The sequence below is a fragment of the Salvelinus fontinalis genome, chromosome 24, assembly GCF_029448725.1.
Source record: "Salvelinus fontinalis isolate EN_2023a chromosome 24, ASM2944872v1, whole genome shotgun sequence".
In the NCBI taxonomy this organism is placed as follows: domain Eukaryota; kingdom Metazoa; phylum Chordata; class Actinopteri; order Salmoniformes; family Salmonidae; genus Salvelinus; species Salvelinus fontinalis.
In genome coordinates, this window is record NC_074688.1 from 13376280 (window position 1) to 13396196 (window position 19917).

The following is a 19917-nucleotide window of genomic DNA, read 5'->3' on the forward strand; positions in this document are numbered from 1 at the left end:
CTCCTGGCAGACGGATGGCTCAGACGGCGCTGGGGAGACGGATGGCTCAGATGGCGCTGGGGAGACGGATGGCTCAGATGGCGCTGGGGAGACGGATGGCTCAGATGGCGCTGGGGAGACGGATGGCTCAGGCCGGATACGGCGCACTGTAGACCTGGTGCGTGGTGCCGGAACTGGAGGCACCGGGCTAAGGATAAGCACCTTCCTACTAGTGCGGGGAGCAGGGACAGGGCACACTGTATTCTCAAAGCCCACTCTATAACTGATGCGTGGTACCGGCACTGGTGACGCCGGGCTGAGGACAAGCACATCAGGATTAGTAGGGGGAGAAGATACAGTTTGTACAGGGCTCTGGAGACGCACTGGTAGCTTAGTGCGTGGGGCCGGAACTGGAGGCACCGGGCTAGATACACGCACTACAGGGAGAGTGCGTGGAGGAGGAACAGGGCTCAGGATACGCACTGGTAGCCTAGTGCGTAGTGTAGACACTGTAGGTACTAGGCTGGGGCGGGGAGGTGGTGCCGGAAATACCGGACCGTGGAGACTTACTGGCACTCTTGAGCATTGAGCCTGCCCAACCTTACCTGGTTGAATGCTCCCGGTTGCCCGACCAGTGCGGGGAGGTGGAATAACCCGCACCGGGCTATGTAGGCGAACCGGGGAAACCATGCGTAAGGCAGGTGCCATGTATGCCGGCCCGAGGAGACGCACTGGAGACCAGACGCGTTGAGCCGGCCTCATGACACCTGGCTCAATACCCAATCTAGCCCTACCAGTGCGGGGAGGTGGAATAACCCGCACTGGGCTATGCACTCGTACAGGAGACACCGTGCGCTCTACTGCGTAACACGGCGCCTGCCCGTACTCCCGCTCTCCACGGTAAGCCTGGGAAGTGGGCGCAGGTCTCCTACCTGCCCTTGGCCCACTACCTCTTAGCCCCCCCCCAAGAAATTTTTGGGAATTACTTACGGGCTTTTTTGGCTTCCGTGCCAGACGCGTTCCCTCATAGCTCCGGTTCCTCTCTCCGATAGCCTCTGCTCTCCCCAGTGCCTCCAGTTGCTCCCATGGCTTTTCGGGCTTCCAGCCACGTCTCCTTGCTGCCTCCTCAAACCACCGCTCCTGGGCTTTAGCTGCCTCCCTCTCTTCCTGAGAACGGCGATTTTCTCCTGCCTTAGCCCAGGGACCTTCTCCATTCATTATCTGCTCCCAAGTCCAGAAATCCTTGTTTTCCCGTCCCTTTCTCCGTCGACTCCGCTGCTTGGCTCTGGAGTGGTGGGTGATTATGTAACGGCTGTCCTCCTCTTCTTCATCCGAAGAGGAGCAGGGATTGAACCAAGGCGCAGCGAAGTTTGAACACATAATGAATTTAATGACAAGACGTAAAACGAACACGAACTACACTTGAAATGATACAAAATAACAAACAACGTAGACTGACCTAAACATGAGAACTTACATAAACACGAAGAACGCACGAATAGGAAAACAGACTACATAAACCGAACAAACCGTATACAGTTCCGTATGGTGCAGACATAACACAAACACGGAAGACAATCACCCACAACGAACACTGTGACAACGCCTACCTAAATATGACTCTTAATTAGAGGAACGCCAAACACCTGCCTCTAATTAAGAGCCATACCAGGCAACCCAAAACCAACACAGAAACAGAAAACATAGAATGCCCACCCAACCTCACGTCCTGACCAACTAACACACATAACAACTAACATAAATAGGTCAGGAACGTGACATCCCTGACCATATATATATATATATATATATATATATATATATATATATATATATATATATATATATATATATATATATATATATATATATATATATATATATATATATAGGGTTTTTCTTTATTTTATCAATACTATGAAATAATAAATGGAATCGTGTAGTAACCAAAAAAGTATCAAACAAATCAAAGTATTTGTTATATTTGATATTCTTCAAGGTAGCCATCCTTTGCCTTCATGACAGCTTTGCACACGCTTGGCATTCTCTCAACCAGCTTCATGAGGTAGTCACCTAGAATGCATTTCAATTAACAAGTGTGCCTTGTTAAAAGTTCATTTGTGGAATTTCTTTCCTTCTTTAATGCGTTTGAGCCAATCGGTTGTGTTGTGATAAGGTAGGGGTGGTCGTAGAGATGGTCGCCACGCTTCGAGTCCATAGGAAGTTATGCAGTATTTTGTTTTTTTATGTATTATTTCTTACATTGATACCCCAGGAAATCTTAAGTCTTATTACATACAACCGGGAAGAACTATTGGATATATGCGCGATGTCAACTTACCAACATTATGACCAGGAATACAACTTTCCCGAAGCTGATCCTCTGTTTGGACCACCACCCAAAACAACGGCGCTGCAGAAAGGGCAGACGAAGCGGCCTCCTGGTCAGGCTCCGTAGACGTGCACATCACTCACTGCTCCCAAGTATACTACTCGCCAATGTCCAGTCTCTTGACAAGGTAGATGAAATTCGAGCAAGGGTTGCCTTCCAGAGAGACATCAGATTTGAGAACAAGGATACCTAAATTCTATCAGCATATTGATTGCACTACGCGCGGGGGTAATACACTCGATCACTGCTACTCTAACTTCCGCGATGCATACAAAGCCCTCCCCCACCCTCCCTTCGACAAATCTGACCACGACGCCATCTTGCTCGTACCGTCTTATAGGCAGAAACTCAAACAGGATGTACCAGTGACAAGAACCATTTAATGCTGGTCTAACCAATCGGAAGCCACACTTCAAGATTATTTTGATCACGTGGACAGGGATATGTTCCGGTCAGCCTCAGAGAACAACATTGATCTATACGCTGACTCGGTGAGTGAGTTCATAAATAAGTACATTTTAGATGATGTACCCACTGTGACTATTAAAACCTACCCTAACCAGAAACCATGGATGGATGGCGGCATTCCCGCAAAACTGAAAGCGTAAACTACCGCATTTAACCATGTAAAGAGGTCTGGGAATATGGCTGAAACAGTGTAGTTATTCCCTCCGCAAGGCAATCAAACAAGCAAAATGCCAGTACAGGGACAAAGTGGAGTTGCAATTCAACTGCTCAGACACGAGACGTATGTGGCAGGGTCTATAGGAAATCACGGACTACAAAATGAAAACCAGCCACGTCACGCTTCCAGACAAACTAAACACCTTCTTTGCCCGCTTTGAGGATAATATAGTTCTACTGTTGTGGCCCGCTAACAAGGACTGGGCCCCACTCTACTCCTCCGTGACCGACCTGAGTAAAATACTTAAACGTGTTAACCCTCGCAAGGCTGCTTGCCCAGACGGCATCTCTAGCCGCGTCCTCAGAGCATGTGCGGACCAGCTGGGTGGTGTGTTTACGGACATATTCAATCGCTCCCTATCCCAGTCTGCTGTCCCCACATGCTTCAAGATGGCCACCATTGTTCCTGTACCCAAGAAGGCAAAGATAACTGAACTGAATGACTACCGCCCCGTAGCACTCACTTCTGTCATCATGAAGTGCTTTGAGAGACTAGTCAAGGATCATATCACCTCCACCTTACCGGCCACCCTCGACCCACTTCAGTTTGCATACCGCCCCAACAGGTCCACAAACGATGCAATCGCCATCGCACTGCACACTGCCCTATATTCTGTTCATTGAATACAGCTCAGCATTCAACACCATAGTACCCTCCAAGCACATCATCAAGCTGGAGGTCCTGGGTCTCAAACCCGCCCTGACCCTCAACACTGGGGCTCCACAAGGGTACGTGCTCAGCCCCCTCCTGTACTCCCTGTTCACCCACAACTGCGTGGCCATACACGCCTCCAACTCAATCATCAAGTTTGCAGACGACACAACAGTAGTAGGCCTGATTACCAACAATGACGAGACAGACTACAGGGAGGAGGTGAGGGCCCTGGCGGAGTGGTGCCAGGAAAATAACCTCTCCCTCAACAAAACAAAACAAAGGAGCTGATCGTGGACTTCAGGAAACAGCAGAGGGAGCACCCCCCTATCCACATAGAAGGGACAGCAGTGGAGAAGGTGGAAAATTTTAAGTTCCTCGGCGTACACATCACAGACAAACTGAAATGGTCCACCTATACAGACAACTTCAGAAGGCTGACAAAATTTGGCTTGTCACCCAAATCCCTGACAAACTTTTACAGATGCACAATCGAGAGCATCCTGTCGGGCTGTATTACAGCCTGGTACGGAAACTGCACTGCCCTCAACCGCAAGGCTCTTCAGAGGGTGGCGAGGTCTGCCAAACCCATCACTGGGGGCAAACTACCTGCCCTCCATGACACCTACAGCACTCGATGTCACAGGCCAAAAAGATCATCAAGGACAACAACCACCCGAGCCACCGCCTGTTCACACTGCTACCATCCAGAAGGCGAGGTCAGTACAGGTGCATCAAAGCTGGAACCGAGAGACTGAAAAACAGCTTCTATCTCAAGGCCATCAGACTGCTAAACAGCAATCACTAACTCAGAGAGGCTACTGCCTACATTGAGACCCAATCACTGGCTACTTTAAGAAATGGATCACTAGTCACTTTAAACAATTCCACGTTAAATAATGCCACTTTAATAATGTTTACATATCTTACATTACTCATATTATATGTATATACTGTATTTTATACAATCTATTACACCTTGCCTATGCCACTCGGCCATCGCTCATCCATATATTTATATGTACATATTCTCATTCACCCCTTTAGATTTGTGTGTATTAGGTAGTTGTTGGGAAATTGTTAGATTACTTGTTAGATATTACTGAACTGTCGGAACTAGAAGCACAAGCATTTCACTACACTCGCATTAACGTCTGCTAACCATGTGTATGTGACCAATACAATTTGATTTGATTTGATTTGATTTTGATTTGATTCAGAAGATAGCCCTATTTGGTGAAAGACCAAGTCCATATTATGGCAACAATAGCTGTAAGACATGAAGGTCAATACGGAAAATATCAAGAACTTTGAAAGTGCAGTCACAAAAACCATCAAGTGCTATGATGAAACTGGCTCTCATGAGCCAGAAAAGGAAGACCCAGAGTTACCTCTGTTGCAGAGGATAAGTTCATTAGAGTTACAAGCCTCAGAAATTGCAGCCCAAATAAATGCTTCCCAGAGTTCAAGTAACAGACACATCTCAACATAAGCTGTTCAGAGGAGACTGCGTGAATCAGGCATTCATGGTCGAATTGCTGCAAAGAAACCACTACTAAAAGACATCAATAAGAAGGAGAGACTTGCTTGGGCCAAGAAACACGAGGAATGGACATTAGACCGGTGGAAATCCAAATTTGAGTTTTGTGGTTGCAACCGCCGTGTCTTTGTGAGACGCAGAGTAAGTGAACGGATGATCTCCGCATGTGTGGTGCCCACCGTGAAGCATGGAGGAGGAGGTGTGATGGTGTGGGGGTGCTTTGCTGGTGACACTGTCAGTGATTCATTTCGAGTTCAAGGCACACTTAACAAGCATGGCTACCACATGATTCTGCAGTGATACGCCATCGCATCTGGGTTGCACTTAGTAGGACTGTCATTTGTTTTTCAACAGGACAACCAGTCCGTGTAAGGGCTATTTGATCAAGAAGGAGAGTAATGGAGTGCTGCATCAGACCTGACCTGACCTGGCCTCCACAACCAACCGACCTCAATGCAATTGAGATGGTTTGGGATGAGTTGGACCGCAGAGTGAAGGAAAAGCAGCCAACAAGTGCTCAGCATATGTGGGAACTCCTTCAAGACTGTTGGTAAAGCATTCCAGGTGGTTCCAAGCTGGTTGAGAGAATGCCAAGAGCGTGCAAAGCTGTCATCAAGGCAAAGGGTGGCTACTTTGGTTACTACATGATTCCATATGTGTTATTTCATAATGTTGATGTCTTCACTATTATTCTACCTTGTAGAAAATAGTAAAAATAAAGAAAAACCCTAGAATGAGTAGATGGGTCCAAAATGTTGATTGGTACTGTATATATATAAGTCCTCAAAGAAAGGCCTTATGATATGTATATATATAGAGGCCTTTCTTTGATGGCCTAGTTATACCCTAACACAGCAGCGTTAGGACACTCCTGGTTTACAGGCCACATCATGCTTGCAAGTCACATTAAGCTGGCTTGCAAAGTGATGTGTAATTCCTATTGGAATCCAGCCAGAGTTAGGATATCCAACAATTTTAACTTATAATCACTGGCAACCTGCATTCAGAATGACTGCCAGGGTAGGGAAGACTGAATACTGAGACTTATCTCAATCATCTGGACTGGAACAACCATCTCAGTAACGGATGCAATAAACCCAACTTCTAACAGATTGGATTAGTTTAGAAAGATATATGTTATTTATCTTCGTGTAGCAAACAATTATTCAACCAATCAATGTATATGCAAAAACACAGATTTTAAAACAAACAATTCTTAAAATCACCCTGCAATAGAGCATGCTGTGAAGATATGATGTACAGGTATGGTTCTATGTACAACATTTAATGCCTTCCAAAGAACCCTTCTTGCTTTCCAAAGGATATCATAAAAAATGTTTTAAAAACTGGACAAATCTGAGCGCGCATGTGTTCTTGTATGACGAATCTACTTTGTGTTTTCCTCTAATTGAGGACCTAAAGGCTTCTTAACAGCTTCTACCCCCAAGCCATAAGACTCCTCAACAGCTAATCAAAGGGCTACCCAGATCCCTATTTTACGTTGCTGCTACTCTCTGTTTATTATCTATGCATAGTCACTTTAACTCTTCCTACATGTACATATTACCTCAATAACCTCGACTAACCGGTGCCCCCGCACATTGACTCTGTACCGGTACCCCCTGTATATAGCCTCACTATTGTTATTTTACTGCTGCTGTTTAATTATTTGTTACTTTTATTTGTAATTTTTTTTACTTATCCATTTTTTACTTAACACTTTTTAAAAATCTTAAAACGTATTAAATCATTGTTGGTTAAGGGCTTGTAAGTAAGCAGTTCACTGTACGGTGAAATGTACCTGTTGTATTCAGTAAATGTGACAAATACAATTTGATTTGATTTGATTTGACAACCAGACTTTTCTGTGAACTGAATCAAAAAGGGCTATCAGACATAACATACGGGCTTGGTCTTGACAATCCGACTTCATTGATTTTGACGGGCTGTGTTGCTCCTCCCAGAGGGCGACGGGTGATGTCAGAGAGGAGTGTCTGGTGACTTCGATGGGAAATGGTCGACTTCATCACTGGTTTAAGTACTAATTTAAAAACTTTTTCTCAGACCACATCAGAGTAAGAGATGATGAGATCACCTCAGTGGGTGAGACTGGGCTCTAAAAGTCTATATACACTTAATGGAACTCTCTGAAGCCAAGATGGAGTTCCACAAGAAATACAATTTCTCCACTTTAATGCAAAGCACTGTGTACTTTTATTAAATACTATTCCATAGCTATGCTAGCCGTATAAGAGGCCTCAAACTGATATGGAAGCGTCTAAGGAGAGGACAGCGAGTGGACACACGATTAGCCATTCTGTGGGAATCTACTGTAGGATGATTTATGTTTGGCACCCACATGTCCCTGATGGGATCTTTTGAAGTGTGCAACTGAAGTAGAGATGAAACTAACCCACCTCCAGAGAGATCGGTCTAACCGTGTCCAATCTGCCCAAAAACAACACGCCAAAAGGGGACAAACAACATCTGTCTCTCAGGCCTGGAGCCTCTGATATGGAGAGGATCTGACGTGGGAACCTGTGTTGGAAGTGACACTGTGGCTTAGCCTTGAGCTTGATGTGAAAACAAACATAGCTCTTTGACACGTTCAAAGCAAAGAATAGTCATGTTTATTTGAGTAGGTCTTGGATTTACATAGGACCATCTGACCAGGTCGTGGGTTGTGTACCATAACAGATAGACAGGTGAGAGCCCAGATCGTTCCATTAGGATCGTGTCTCCATTATACCTTTTGACTTAATACAGCTGTATTGCTTACGCATGATTTATCATGTGTTATGTGGAGTTGTATCATGCATTTTCCTCCTCTCTCCTTTAGTTCTAGAAATTCTGCAGCTGGTGACTAAGAGAGACCTGTTCCTGGCTGACACACACATCCTGGAGCTGGAGCAGGAGTGTAACGAGGCGGCCGCAGCGACCCTGCCCTCATCGCCAGCAGGTGGTGCTATCCCAGAGGACCTCAACAGCCCCGGGAGCAAAGACGGCGGCAGGCGCAAAGCCAAAGACGTGGAGCTGCTGTACGAAGCCCTGCAGAAGGAGCTGTGGGCGGTGGTGCGTGAGTCGCTGCGCTCCCCCACGGCGGGGCCCAACCTGGGGCTGGTGGTGCAGGTTCTGCAGCAGGAGGAGCAGGCGGATCGGGACTGGGCGCAGGGTGAGGGGGCGCTCCCCGGAGGCCCCAGACCGAGGCAGCTGAAGCAGCAGTGGAAGGAGGCGTTGGCGGAGGCAGCAAACGGGAGCCTGCCCCAGAGGAACGAGGCCCAGGGCGGGGAGCTGGCGGACTACCTGGACAGGGTGCGGACCCGGGTGGTGGAGGACCTGGGGGCGGCCAAGAGGAATGTGGTGCCAGTGTACCCAGAGGAGTATGAACCGTTCCAGGTGTACCTACAGAGCTACCACCAGGCGGTGGCCCGCAGACTGCAGAGCATCACTGACGACCAGCTGCTGATTACTGATATCTACTCTCTGCTGGACTGGCTCTACAACATCTATAACAAGTGGGTGTCCATCCATTCAATAATTGTGTATTGCAACTTGGGGTTTTACACATATCAGATTCTGGAAGTAGCAGAATTGCATAAAAAACAAGAAAGAACAAAAGTATGTAGCTAAATGTCAGGTTGTAACGAACTTGCATAACTTGTCATAAAATGTTTCATTTCGTTTTCACTTTATACTTTCACTGTAACGCATGTTACAAGGTGGTGTAATGTTATTGTTCATAATACTGTACATAAATACTGTCAATTATACTGTACATAAACAATCGTTAATTAGTTAAGTGTTACTGTATGAGTATGCCACTGACTCTGTCCTCCTACTGTAATCTCTCCAGGGACGTCCTTGGAACAGTCAGCATGACGATGCCCTTCAACAGGTCCAAGCTGGGGCCACTGTTGCCCTCGGAGACCGTGGACAAACTGGAGCAGGACTGCCTCAACTCCGTCAGGGTAAGGGCCGAACCATCCACCCGTCAACCCCCCGCTTCATTTGGTGCGCCCCGTGTCTCCCTACCGGCCTAAGGAAAGGGTGCACCTATGGTCCTTCCTGTCCACCTAAAGGGAGGGCTATCACTCCGACCAGTGCAGCCAATCAGTGCGCGGCGTCTCAGGGTCAGCCCATGGGTTTTCCTGTCTGCAACGGCCACCACACAATGGAAGCCAGACAACAGGCCATTTAGCTTAGGTCATTATCAGGTCCAAGTAGGCTAGAACACAGTTGTATGAGGTATTCCAGGCAGTGTTTGCGATGGAGGGTCCACGTAGAAAGACATGATAGTCCACAAGTAAATCGTACAGAGGAAAAAGAGAACAGGAGTTATTGGCAGCGTGGCCTGTCGGCTGGCAATCACTCATGCCCCAGCTGAGTCCAGCAACAATGGGAGGAAACCTTAACTTTAAATATAGGGGGGTATTTACAAGGGGTTAGCTGTTACTGGGGAAGACTATATACAGTATCATAACAAACCAAGTCAGATTTACAGTATTATCTGTGATTCTATAACTTTTTCCATCTTGATGTGTTGATGGCATCAATTGGAAATATTTCGATAGTTTGTGGCTGGAGAGCTCACAGTGGTTCAGTGCATGGTTGAGTTGTGTCTGACCGCGGGGTCTGGTTGTGTTTCAGGAGAAGGTTACCACAGAGCTGTCTCAGGTGCTGGACGAGGAGGAGAAACGTTGGATGGAGACGCTGCACATCGAGGAGTATCAGATCACACTGGCTCGCACCGTCATCCAGGTACGCACACGCGCACGCACGCACGCACGCACGCACGCACACACACACACACACACACACACACACACACACACACACACACACACACACACACACATCAGGAGCTTATGTAAATAACTGATTTCTTCCCCTGATTTTGATGAGGCCGGTCCTGATTGTTTTGTATTGCTGCTAAATGTGGTCATTTTGTATTTTGAGGATAAGCTCATCCATCTGGGGGAGCAGAGAAAACATTCCTCAAGCAGCAGCCAAAGTCAATACAGACACTTCCCTTAGAACTCCATCACAGCTCACTGTTTTAGAGTCACTTCACTGGCCTCTAGTGGCCATGATTGATACTAACACTTTCTATGCATCATCGTCATTCATGCGTCAGTTCATGTTTCACAGATGCCGTGGAAGAGAAAAAGAAAGCGTCTGTTAGCATTTCACACATAATACACATTTGCCAACGTAACATCGGGTGTGTGTGTGTGTGTGTGTGTGTGTGTGTGTGTGTGTGTGTGTGTGTGTGTGTGTGTGTGTGTGTGTGTGTGTGTGTGTGTGTGTGTGTGTGTGTGTGTGTGTGTGTGTGTGTGTGTGTGTACGCAGAGGCTGCAGGTAGATCTTGAACAGTCAGCTGCCATCAACAGAAACCTGGGTTCCCGTGTGGCTCAGTGCAGTCTGAATGGTCTAGCTGACTTCCTGTACAGGTGAGAGGACCACACACTGTAGAATGACATGTTACACACTGTATCATTACCTATTACATACTAAGGCCTAGAACACACTGTCTCATTACATATGACATACTGAGGCCTAGAACACACTGTATCATTACATATTACATACTGAGGCCTAGAACACACTGTATCATTACATATTACATACTAAGGCCTAGAACACACTGTATCATTACATATTACATACTAAGCCCTAGAACACACTGTATCATTACATATGACATACTAAGCCCTAGAACACACTGTATCATTACATATTACATACTAAGGCCTAGAACACACTGTATCATTACATATTACATACTAAGGCCTAGAACAAAGTCTCTGTCATCCTTCATAGAATGACACAGGGCCAAACCTATAGTTTCCTCACTGCCAGCAACATTTTATTGTGCAATAATTCTAGAATATATCAACTGGAATCAACCAGTTCAACTGGAATATGGAAAGGAACATCTCTATGAGACATTCTAATATTGTTAATATTGCTTAACTTCCAGCTTCCAAAGGAAAGTGGAGATGTTCCACGAGGGTCTGGTCAACATGGTTGGGGATAACGAGGATGGATATGTCTCCAAGACCATCGCCCTGGTCAACTGCTGTCCCCCTTTCAGGTAGGACTGTTGTAGCAGGAGTAGCCTGCATTGTGTTATAGTAGGTCTATTTCCCCAATAATACAGAAATACAGCCAGTATGATGCAAAACGCAGCATCCTTTCGATATATTTTTAAGTTATATATCTTGAAAACTGGATTGCAGACATGCAAAACATCCTGAGACTATATCAACAATGGACTAATAAAACAAATACCCAACACATTTTTTGGGTGGAGTTTTCTTTTAACTACTATACTCAAAAACAAGATTTTAGTATTTTGTCCATTAGTCCACTGTTAATACAATCGCCCAAAATGGTGCATATCAGCCGTTAAGTTATCAAGTACAGAGCAAAAACTGTCTCGATGATGTGTTTTGCATCATTGTCACGTTCCTGACCTGTTTTCTGTTAGTTTGTGTATGTGTTAGCTGGTCAGGACGTGAGTTTGGGTGGGCAGTCTATGTTTTCTGTTTCTATGTTGGTTTAAGGGTGACCTGATGTGGCTCTCAATTAGAGGCAGGTGGTTTTCATTTCCTCTGATTGAGAGCCATATTAAGGTAGGTGTTTTCACACTGTTTGTTTGTGGGTGGTTGTCTCCTGTGTCTGTGTGATGTTACGCCACATGGGACTGTTTCGATTTTGTTTGTTCGGTTTATGTAGTCTGTTCCTGTTTTCATGCGTTCTTCGTTATACGTAAGTTCTTATGTTCAGGTGCGTCTATGTCGTGTCTTGTTTAAATCAATAAATCATGTCATCATACCTCGCTGCATATTGGTCTTCAGATCCCTCTCTCCTCTCCTCGTCTGAGGAGGAGGAGGATTTAGAGTATCGTTACAGAACCACCCACCAAATTACCAGAACCAAGCAGCGGGGAAAAGGGCAGCGAAAGCAACCGCAGAAATCCCAGGATTCATGGACATGGGAGGAGATCTTGAATGGAGAAGGACCCTGGGCACAGGCTGGGGAGTATCGCCGCCCCAAAGCTGAGCTGGAGGAAGCGAGTGCTGAGCGGCGGCGATATGAGGAGGCAGCACGGCAGCGGGACAGGTACGAGAGGCAACCCCAGAATTTTTTTTGGGGGGGGCTAGAGAGGAGTGTGGCTAAGCCAGGTAGCAGACCTGAGCGCACTCCTCGTGCTTATTATAAGCAACGCGTCACTGGTCAGGCACCGTGTTATGCGGTTAAGCGCACGGTGTCGCCAGTGCGTGCCCATAGCCTGGTGCGCTATAGGGCAGCCCCCCGAAAGTGTCAAGTGAGTGTGGGCATCCAGCCGGGGCGTATTGTGCCTGCTCAGCGCGTCTGGTCTCCGGTACGCAGTTTCGGTCCAGGGTATCCTGCGCCGGCTCTGCGTGCTGTGTCTCCGGGGCGCTGGGAGGGTGCAGTGCGTCCTATGCCTACGCTCCGCTCGTACCGGGCAAATGTGGGAGTGGAGCCTAAGGGAGAAGTGCGCGTAGTAGGCACTAGATCTCCAGTGCTCATCCACAGCCCGGTTCAACCTGTGCCTGCACTCTGGAGGGTACGGGCTGGAGTAGTATGCCAGCCTGGGGGAGTGGTGCCAAGGCTGCGCACCAGAGCTCCAGTGCTCCCCCACAGCCCGGTCCTTCAGGTGCCTTTTAACATCAAGCCTCCTGTAGGTCTCTCCAGCCTGGTGGGTCCTGTGGCAGCCCCACCCACCAGGCTGTCTCTCCGTCTCCTCCCTACAGGTGTGCCCGTCTGCCCAGCGGTGCCTGAACTGCCCGTCTGCCCAGCGGCGCCTGAACTGCCCGTCTGCCCAGCGGCGCCTGAACTGCCCGTCTGCCCAGCGGCGCCTGAACTGCCCGTCTGCCCAGCGGCGCCTGAACTGCCCGTCTGCCCAGCGGCGCCTGAACTGCCCGTCTGCCCAGCGGCGCCTGAACTGCCCGTCTGCCCAGCGGCGCCTGAACTGCCCGTCTGCCAAATGGCGCCTGAACTGCCCGTCTGCCAAATGGCGCCTGAACTGCCCGTCTGCCAAATGGCGCCTGAACTGCCCGTCTGCCAAGAGCCTACAGAGCCGCCCGTCTGCCAAGAGCCTACAGAGCCGCCCGTCTGCCAAGAGCCTACAGAGCCGCCCGTCTGCCAAGAGCCTACAGAGCCGTCAGCCAGACAGGAGCCGCCAGAGCCTTCCGCCAGACCGGAGCCGCCAGAGCCTTCCGCCAGACCGGAGCCGCCAGAGCCTTCCGCCAGACCGGATCAGCCAGAGCCTTCCGCCAGACCGGATCAGCCAGAGCCTTCCGCCAGACCGGATCAGCCAGAGCCTTCCGCCAGACCGGATCAGCCAGAGCCTTCCGCCAGACCGGATCAGCCAGAGCCTTCCGCCAGACCGGATCAGCCAGAGCCTTCCGCCAGACCGGACCAGCCTTCAGAGCCGTCCAGCCAGGACCAGCCTTCAGAGCCGTCCAGCCAGGACCAGCCTTCAGAGCCGTCCAGCCAGGACCAGCCTTCAGAGCCGTCCAGCCAGGACCAGCCTTCAGAGCCGTCCAGCCAGGACCAGCCTTCAGAGCCGTCCAGCCAGGATCTGCCAGAGTTTATCAGCCGGGACCTGCCCCTTGTCCCGGTGTTGCCCCTTGTCCCGGTGTTGTCCCTCAGTCCGGAGCTGCCGTCCCTCAGTCCGGGGCGGCCCCTAAATCCAGCGGGACCCATGTCTAGGGTTCCCAGTCCAAGGTCGGTGGCGAGGGTCGCCACCTTGAGGAAAACACAGAAGCGGGGATTTATTATGGTGGGATTGGGACAGCGTCCGGAGCCGGAGCCACCACCGTGGTCAGATGCCCACCCAGACCCTCCCCTAGACTTTTGGTGGTGCGTTCGGAGTACGCACCTTGAGGGGGGGGTTATGTCACGTTCCTGACCTGTTTTCTGTTAGTTTGTGTATGTGTTAGCTGGTCAGGACGTGAGTTTGGGTGGGCAGTCTATGTTTTCTGTTTCTATGTTGGTTTAAGGGTGACCTGATGTGGCTCTCAATTAGAGGCAGGTGGTTTTCATTTCCTCTGATTGAGAGCCATATTAAGGTAGGTGTTTTCACACTGTTTGTTTGTGGGTGGTTGTCTCCTGTGTCTGTGTGATGTTACGCCACATGGGACTGTTTCGGTTTTGTTTGTTCGGTTTATGTAGTCTGTTCCTGTTTTCATGCGTTCTTCGTTATACGTAAGTTCTTATGTTCAGGTGCGTCTACGTAGTTTGTTGTTTTGTAGTTATTCAAGTATAGTTCGTTTTCTGTCTATGTAAGAACGTTAGTAGCCTGTATGTTTGTGCACAACGTTTGTAGCTTCACGGTCGTTTTGTTGTTTTGTTAAAGTGTTTTTGTGTCGTGTTCATCTTCGTGTTATAATAAAAGAAGATGGCTTATTTTCCAAAAGCTGCATTTTGGTCCGTTAATCCGCCACACGATCGTGACAATCATAGTATTCCTTAAAACATGCATAAATCATGCAAGTGTACAATGTATTCATTAGTCTGCTGTGACTGTGTGTGTGCAGGGGTTTTGTCCAGCGCTGTGTGCAGTGCGACCCTGCCATCAGTGAGGACTCAGCCAGGCGAGCAAACAATTCCCTGGACCGAATAGTCAACCAGGGAGTGAAGGTGCTGAGCGACAGACTGTATGAGCGCATAAGGGTAAGTGTTCTTAACACACACACGCACGCAGGCGAACACACACGCCACATACACACACTCACACAAAGGATTCATAAACACACCCATGGTCACAGCTTTCCAAAACAACATGTAAACAACCTCACATGCACACACACACACACACATACACACACATACACATACACATACACACACACACACACACACACACACACACACACACAGCTATATCTTACTATACTTTTTGGGGACCAGCAATTGATTCCCATTCAAAATCATATTTTCCCTAACCCCTAACCCTAAACCTTAACCCTAAATCTAACCCTTACCCTAACCCTTACCTTTAACCCATTACCCTAACCCAAAACCTAACACATAAACCCAAAATAGCCTTTTTGTCCTCACTTCTCAGAATTTTAGTTGGTTTACTATTCTTATGATGACTCCTGGTACTCACAAAAATAGTGAAACATTTACACCCCCCCCCCCCCCCCCCCCTCCCCTCACACACACACACAGACACACACCCTCAAGCGTCCCTCTGTCTGCCAAGTGTCCCAGAATATAAAGCACATCTTATCAGTGTTCTCCTCATGGCTTGCCCTCAAAGTTCTCAGGGATGTGCTGAGGAACTGAGGCCCTAAAATAGACGCTCCAATGTGACAAACATGGTTAAATAAGATTAGATTGGCAGCATGCCACATAGTTACTGGCAGGCTATGAAGTTCCACTCCTCTTCAGTAGCCGCCATAGAGACGGGCATTGCCAGTCCTCCAGAGGCACAGAGCCGCATGTCGCATCCTCTTGACCGAGGCTTTTTATGCTGTTGTCGTCGGGTAGGAAGTCACAATCTATGGAATTTGTGGTCCAAACGGCCCACACATCCTGATAGGAAGACACAACTCCAGTCGGACAGTTTAGTTATGCATCAAACAAGGATCTGACTCAGGTAACGTGGCCGTCTCCACACCCACATCTCTCTGCCTCCTTCTCTTCTTCATTCTCTCACCATTTTCCTGTCTCTCTCGCTCCCTCACATTTTCCCTCTCCTGGCCATATTTAGCCCTTCTTTGACAAGCTGGTGAAGAGGAAGTGGCTGAACAACACAGAGACCTATGAGCAAATCGAGTCCCATATTAAGGAACACTTCAAGAAGTTCCGCAGGGTGGACAGCCCACCCTATCAGGTACATGGCAGAGACACAGCAAGTATGAGCCATGTAAACATGGGGAGATGCTAAGGTCCTCTGGCACAATGTACACTAATAACTCATAGTTCTGGTACTGTTTTTAATTCTAAGCAACATGTTTTTTTTTAAATCGATTGACTGAATGGATGATTGGTTGATAGAATGAATGAATTAATCTTTCCCTTGTTCTCCCAGGTCCTGGTGGGAGAGGTGCATAGACGGGTTCTGATGGAATACCTGCGCTCCATCATGAGGGGGAGGATCATCTGCACGTCGTTCAGAATGAGGAAGAGGATGGCGGGACGACTGCGCGACGAGGGCAAGCAGATGGAAGTGCTCTTCAAAGATCTGGTGAGCCATTCTAGAACGACTATATTAGAGAAGCGTTGTCAGAGCAACCGGTGCTGCCTGTGACATGACGCAACGAACAGTGTGTGTGTGTGTGAGTGTGTGTGTGTGTTTGCACTCACGAGTGTGTGCTCATTAATCACGTTTGACTGGTATGTGGCCTGTCTGTGAGGGTTACTGAAACAACTCCGGATGAGTTCGAACAAAGGAGACAAGTGAAGAATGGATACTGTAGCCGAGATAGAGATGAATGACCAGACAGGCCGTATGCACAAGTGGGCAATCACCTCACCCCAGCCCACTCCCTATCCTTCCCCTGTGGCGTCCGCCCCTTGCTCTAGATAAAACATCCGTTTGTCACCTCTCTGGACAACAGGATAGCGTTGTTTAGAGACGAGTGGTCTGGCATCCTGCCCTGGGCTTTAGAAGCCCTGACCGGCCTTTTCGGGTCGAGTGGAGGACCAGGATGGACCTCTGGTCGACCACACGGTTTAGTCTTCTCAGAATAACAGGGTCACTTTGATGCTCAGGTAATTGAGTTTGCATGCTCAGTACTGTCGGTGTACTTCTAACCTTGGCGTTTTGGGTCTATGTTATCTGATGGTTCCCTCTAGTCAAACGAATGTGTGAACATCACCAATCTAGTTGTAACCATTAAGACTTGAAACCACGTAATCTAGTTCTGGGTTTAATCCGTTGCCAAGGTCTTAGATTCAAAGGCTTTGAGTCAGAGAATAGCCAGTTGACCTGTCATGAGCTGCAGAGGTATTTGAACATGAATAGCCCTGTTAATACTGTTGTATCCTCATCTGTGCTGTGTAGAGGATCTGTTCTGATCACATCTCTCTCTCTCTATCTCTCCCCTTTAGGAATCTCCCTCCTCCTGGCTGGACAGTGCTATCCCACACCTCTCTGAGATCATCCTCCTGGAAGACATCCCCTCCATCCAAATGGAGGTGGGGGTCCTGGTGAGGGAGTTCCCAGACATTCGGTAAGGAACACGGGAGGCAGCAATCACTTACGCGGAATGACAGTCATATTTTCAGGACTTCCATCGAGCCATGCGATCACCAACATTTCCAAAAGCTCAGGTTGACTGAAACACCCCCAAACAAACATGACTACTGTTCTGTCTTGATTGTGGATGGCAAATGAGGAACTTGTTAAAAGCAAACAAGAGCTGAGTCGTTTCCTTATTTTTATGGGGAGCTTTTTTGCCGTCACTGGCGCACATGAAAGGACGGGACGGGGGGGACGGGGGGGTCTTGTCCGTTTGTCCGTCTCGGGTCCTGGGCGAAGACGAAGCAAAAACACGGACTTCCTGCCCAGGCGTGACATGGTAGCTGTGTAGCATAACCTGGCGTTGGCAGTCGGCTACTAAAGAGTCCCGTAGGAACACACAGGAGTGAGGAGGCAGTCCTCAATGGAATCTTTTCTAAATTAAGATTTGTCTCCATCCTTAACTCATAACAGACCCACATGTATTGTTTGGAATCTTGACTTGGATCTGGAGAATGCTAACCGTTGTCCTCTGGGTTCTCCCAGTTCCTTTTGAAAACAGGAACTGTACCGTACAATCCTTGACATATTGCAATGTTAAATCCCTCTGTAAAGTACACACCTGATGTTTAAAACTGTGCCAGGCATTGACCCTTCAGAGTCTCAAACTATCCTATACACTATGTAGAATAATACCCTCATTGGTTTTATGACATCATTCACTCCCAAAGACCAATTGCAATCAACTGGTTTCATGTAACTGCTAGTTAAGCCTCCGTAGTAGCTAACAGCAAAAAAGAAAGTTTAAATTCAGGTTTCCCGGAAGCCAAGATGCCCACCCCTTTATTGTTGTATTCTTTTGGATGATAATCACTGGTCATGGTGGGAATTGAGTTTAGGCTCCATCATCAAAGTCAAATCAAATGTTATTGGTCACATACACATATTTTGCAGATGCTATCGTGGGTGTAGAGAAAAGCTAATGTTCCTAGCTTCAACAGTGCAGTAATACCTAACAATACAAAATAACACACGCAAATCCCCCCAAAACATTAAGAAAGGAATTGAGAAATATTAGAACGAGCAATGTCTTTGTCCGGAATATAAATATAAATGTATAGGATAGTGTTTGTAGACAATATGGACAGTATATGAATAGAAAAGGTGTGTACAGCCGTAGTTATATAGGATAGGCCTTGACTAGAATGCAGTATATACATACGAAGTGGGTAAAACAGTATGTAAATATTATTAAAGTGACCAATGTTCAATGACTATGTACATAGGGCAGCAGTATCTAAGGTGCAGGGTTGAGTATGGGTGGTAGCCGGTAAGTAACAGTGACTAAAGTTCAGGACAGGGTACTGGGCGGAGGCCGGCTAGTGGTGAATATTTAACAGTCTGATGGCCTGGAGATAGAAGCTGGACTGTCTCCGCCTTCTAGATGGTAGCAGGGGTGAACAGGACATGGCTCGGGTGGCTGAGGTCCTTGTTGATCTTCTTGGCCTTCCTGTGACACTGGGTGCTGTAGATGTCCTGGAAGGCAGGAAGTGGCCCCCGGTGATGCGTTGGACTGACCGCACTACCCTCTGGAGAGTCCTGTGGTTGCGGACGGTACAGTTGCCGTACCAGGCGGTGATACAGGCCGACAGGATGCTCTCAATGGTGCATCTGTAGAATTTCTTCAACCTTTTGAAGTTGAAGACGCACTGTTGCGCCTTCTTCACCACACTTTCTGTGTGGATGGACGATTTCAGGTGGTCAGTGATGTGCCTGCCGAGGATCTTGAAGCGTTTCACCCTCTCCACTGCGGCCCTGTCAATGTGGATGGGGGCGTGCTCCCTCTGCTCCCTCTGCTGTCTCCTGAAGTCCACGATTATCTCCTTCATTTTGCACCACTTCGCCAGGGCCCTCATTTCCTCCCTGTAGGCTGTCTTGTCATTGTTGGAAATCAGGCTCACCACTTTTTTGTCATCTGCAAACTTGATGGTTGACTTGGAGACATGCGCGGCCACGCAGTCATGGGTAAACAGGAAGTACAGGAGGGGCTGAGCACGCACCCTTGTGGGGCCCCCGTGTTGAGGATCAGCATAGCGGAGGTGTTGTTGCCTACCTTCACCACCTGGGGTCCGCCCGTCAGGAAGTCCAGGACACAGTTTCACAGAGAGGGTTTCAGACCCAGGGCCCCAAACTTAGTGATGAGCTTGGAGGGCACTATGGTGTTGAAGGTAGTGGGTCTAGGGTGTCAGGTAAGGTGGAGTTACTACCGTCCCAGGGCTAGGGCTGCTTTTAGTCTTCAGAGCTGGTTGTCATTCAGCCTCGTGCTGCTGCTCAGCTTGTGTCGCCACAGACAGGAAGCGGCATCAGAGCAGCTCCTGCTTTCCTGCAGGGAGACTTCCAGAGGCCAAGGTGTCGAATCGAAGGCCAGTCAGGCACACTCGAACAGG

General features: G+C 48.2%; 1 protein-coding gene across 2 annotated transcripts in view; it reads left to right on the plus strand.

The window, feature by feature from the left end:
* Window positions 1-19917, plus strand: part of LOC129821961 (tumor necrosis factor alpha-induced protein 2-like) — a 47244-nt gene that overhangs the window by 25357 nt on the left and 1970 nt on the right. For both annotated transcript variants that reach the window (XM_055879739.1, XM_055879738.1), the window contains exons 4-12: window positions 8087-8762; window positions 9101-9215; window positions 9895-10005; window positions 10597-10697; window positions 11228-11341; window positions 14817-14952; window positions 15998-16120; window positions 16319-16474; window positions 17341-17462. In XM_055879739.1, the coding sequence (XP_055735714.1) occupies window positions 8087-8762; window positions 9101-9215; window positions 9895-10005; window positions 10597-10697; window positions 11228-11341; window positions 14817-14952; window positions 15998-16120; window positions 16319-16474; window positions 17341-17462 (1654 nt within the window). The remainder of the gene's footprint in view (window positions 1-8086; window positions 8763-9100; window positions 9216-9894; window positions 10006-10596; window positions 10698-11227; window positions 11342-14816; window positions 14953-15997; window positions 16121-16318; window positions 16475-17340; window positions 17463-19917) is intronic.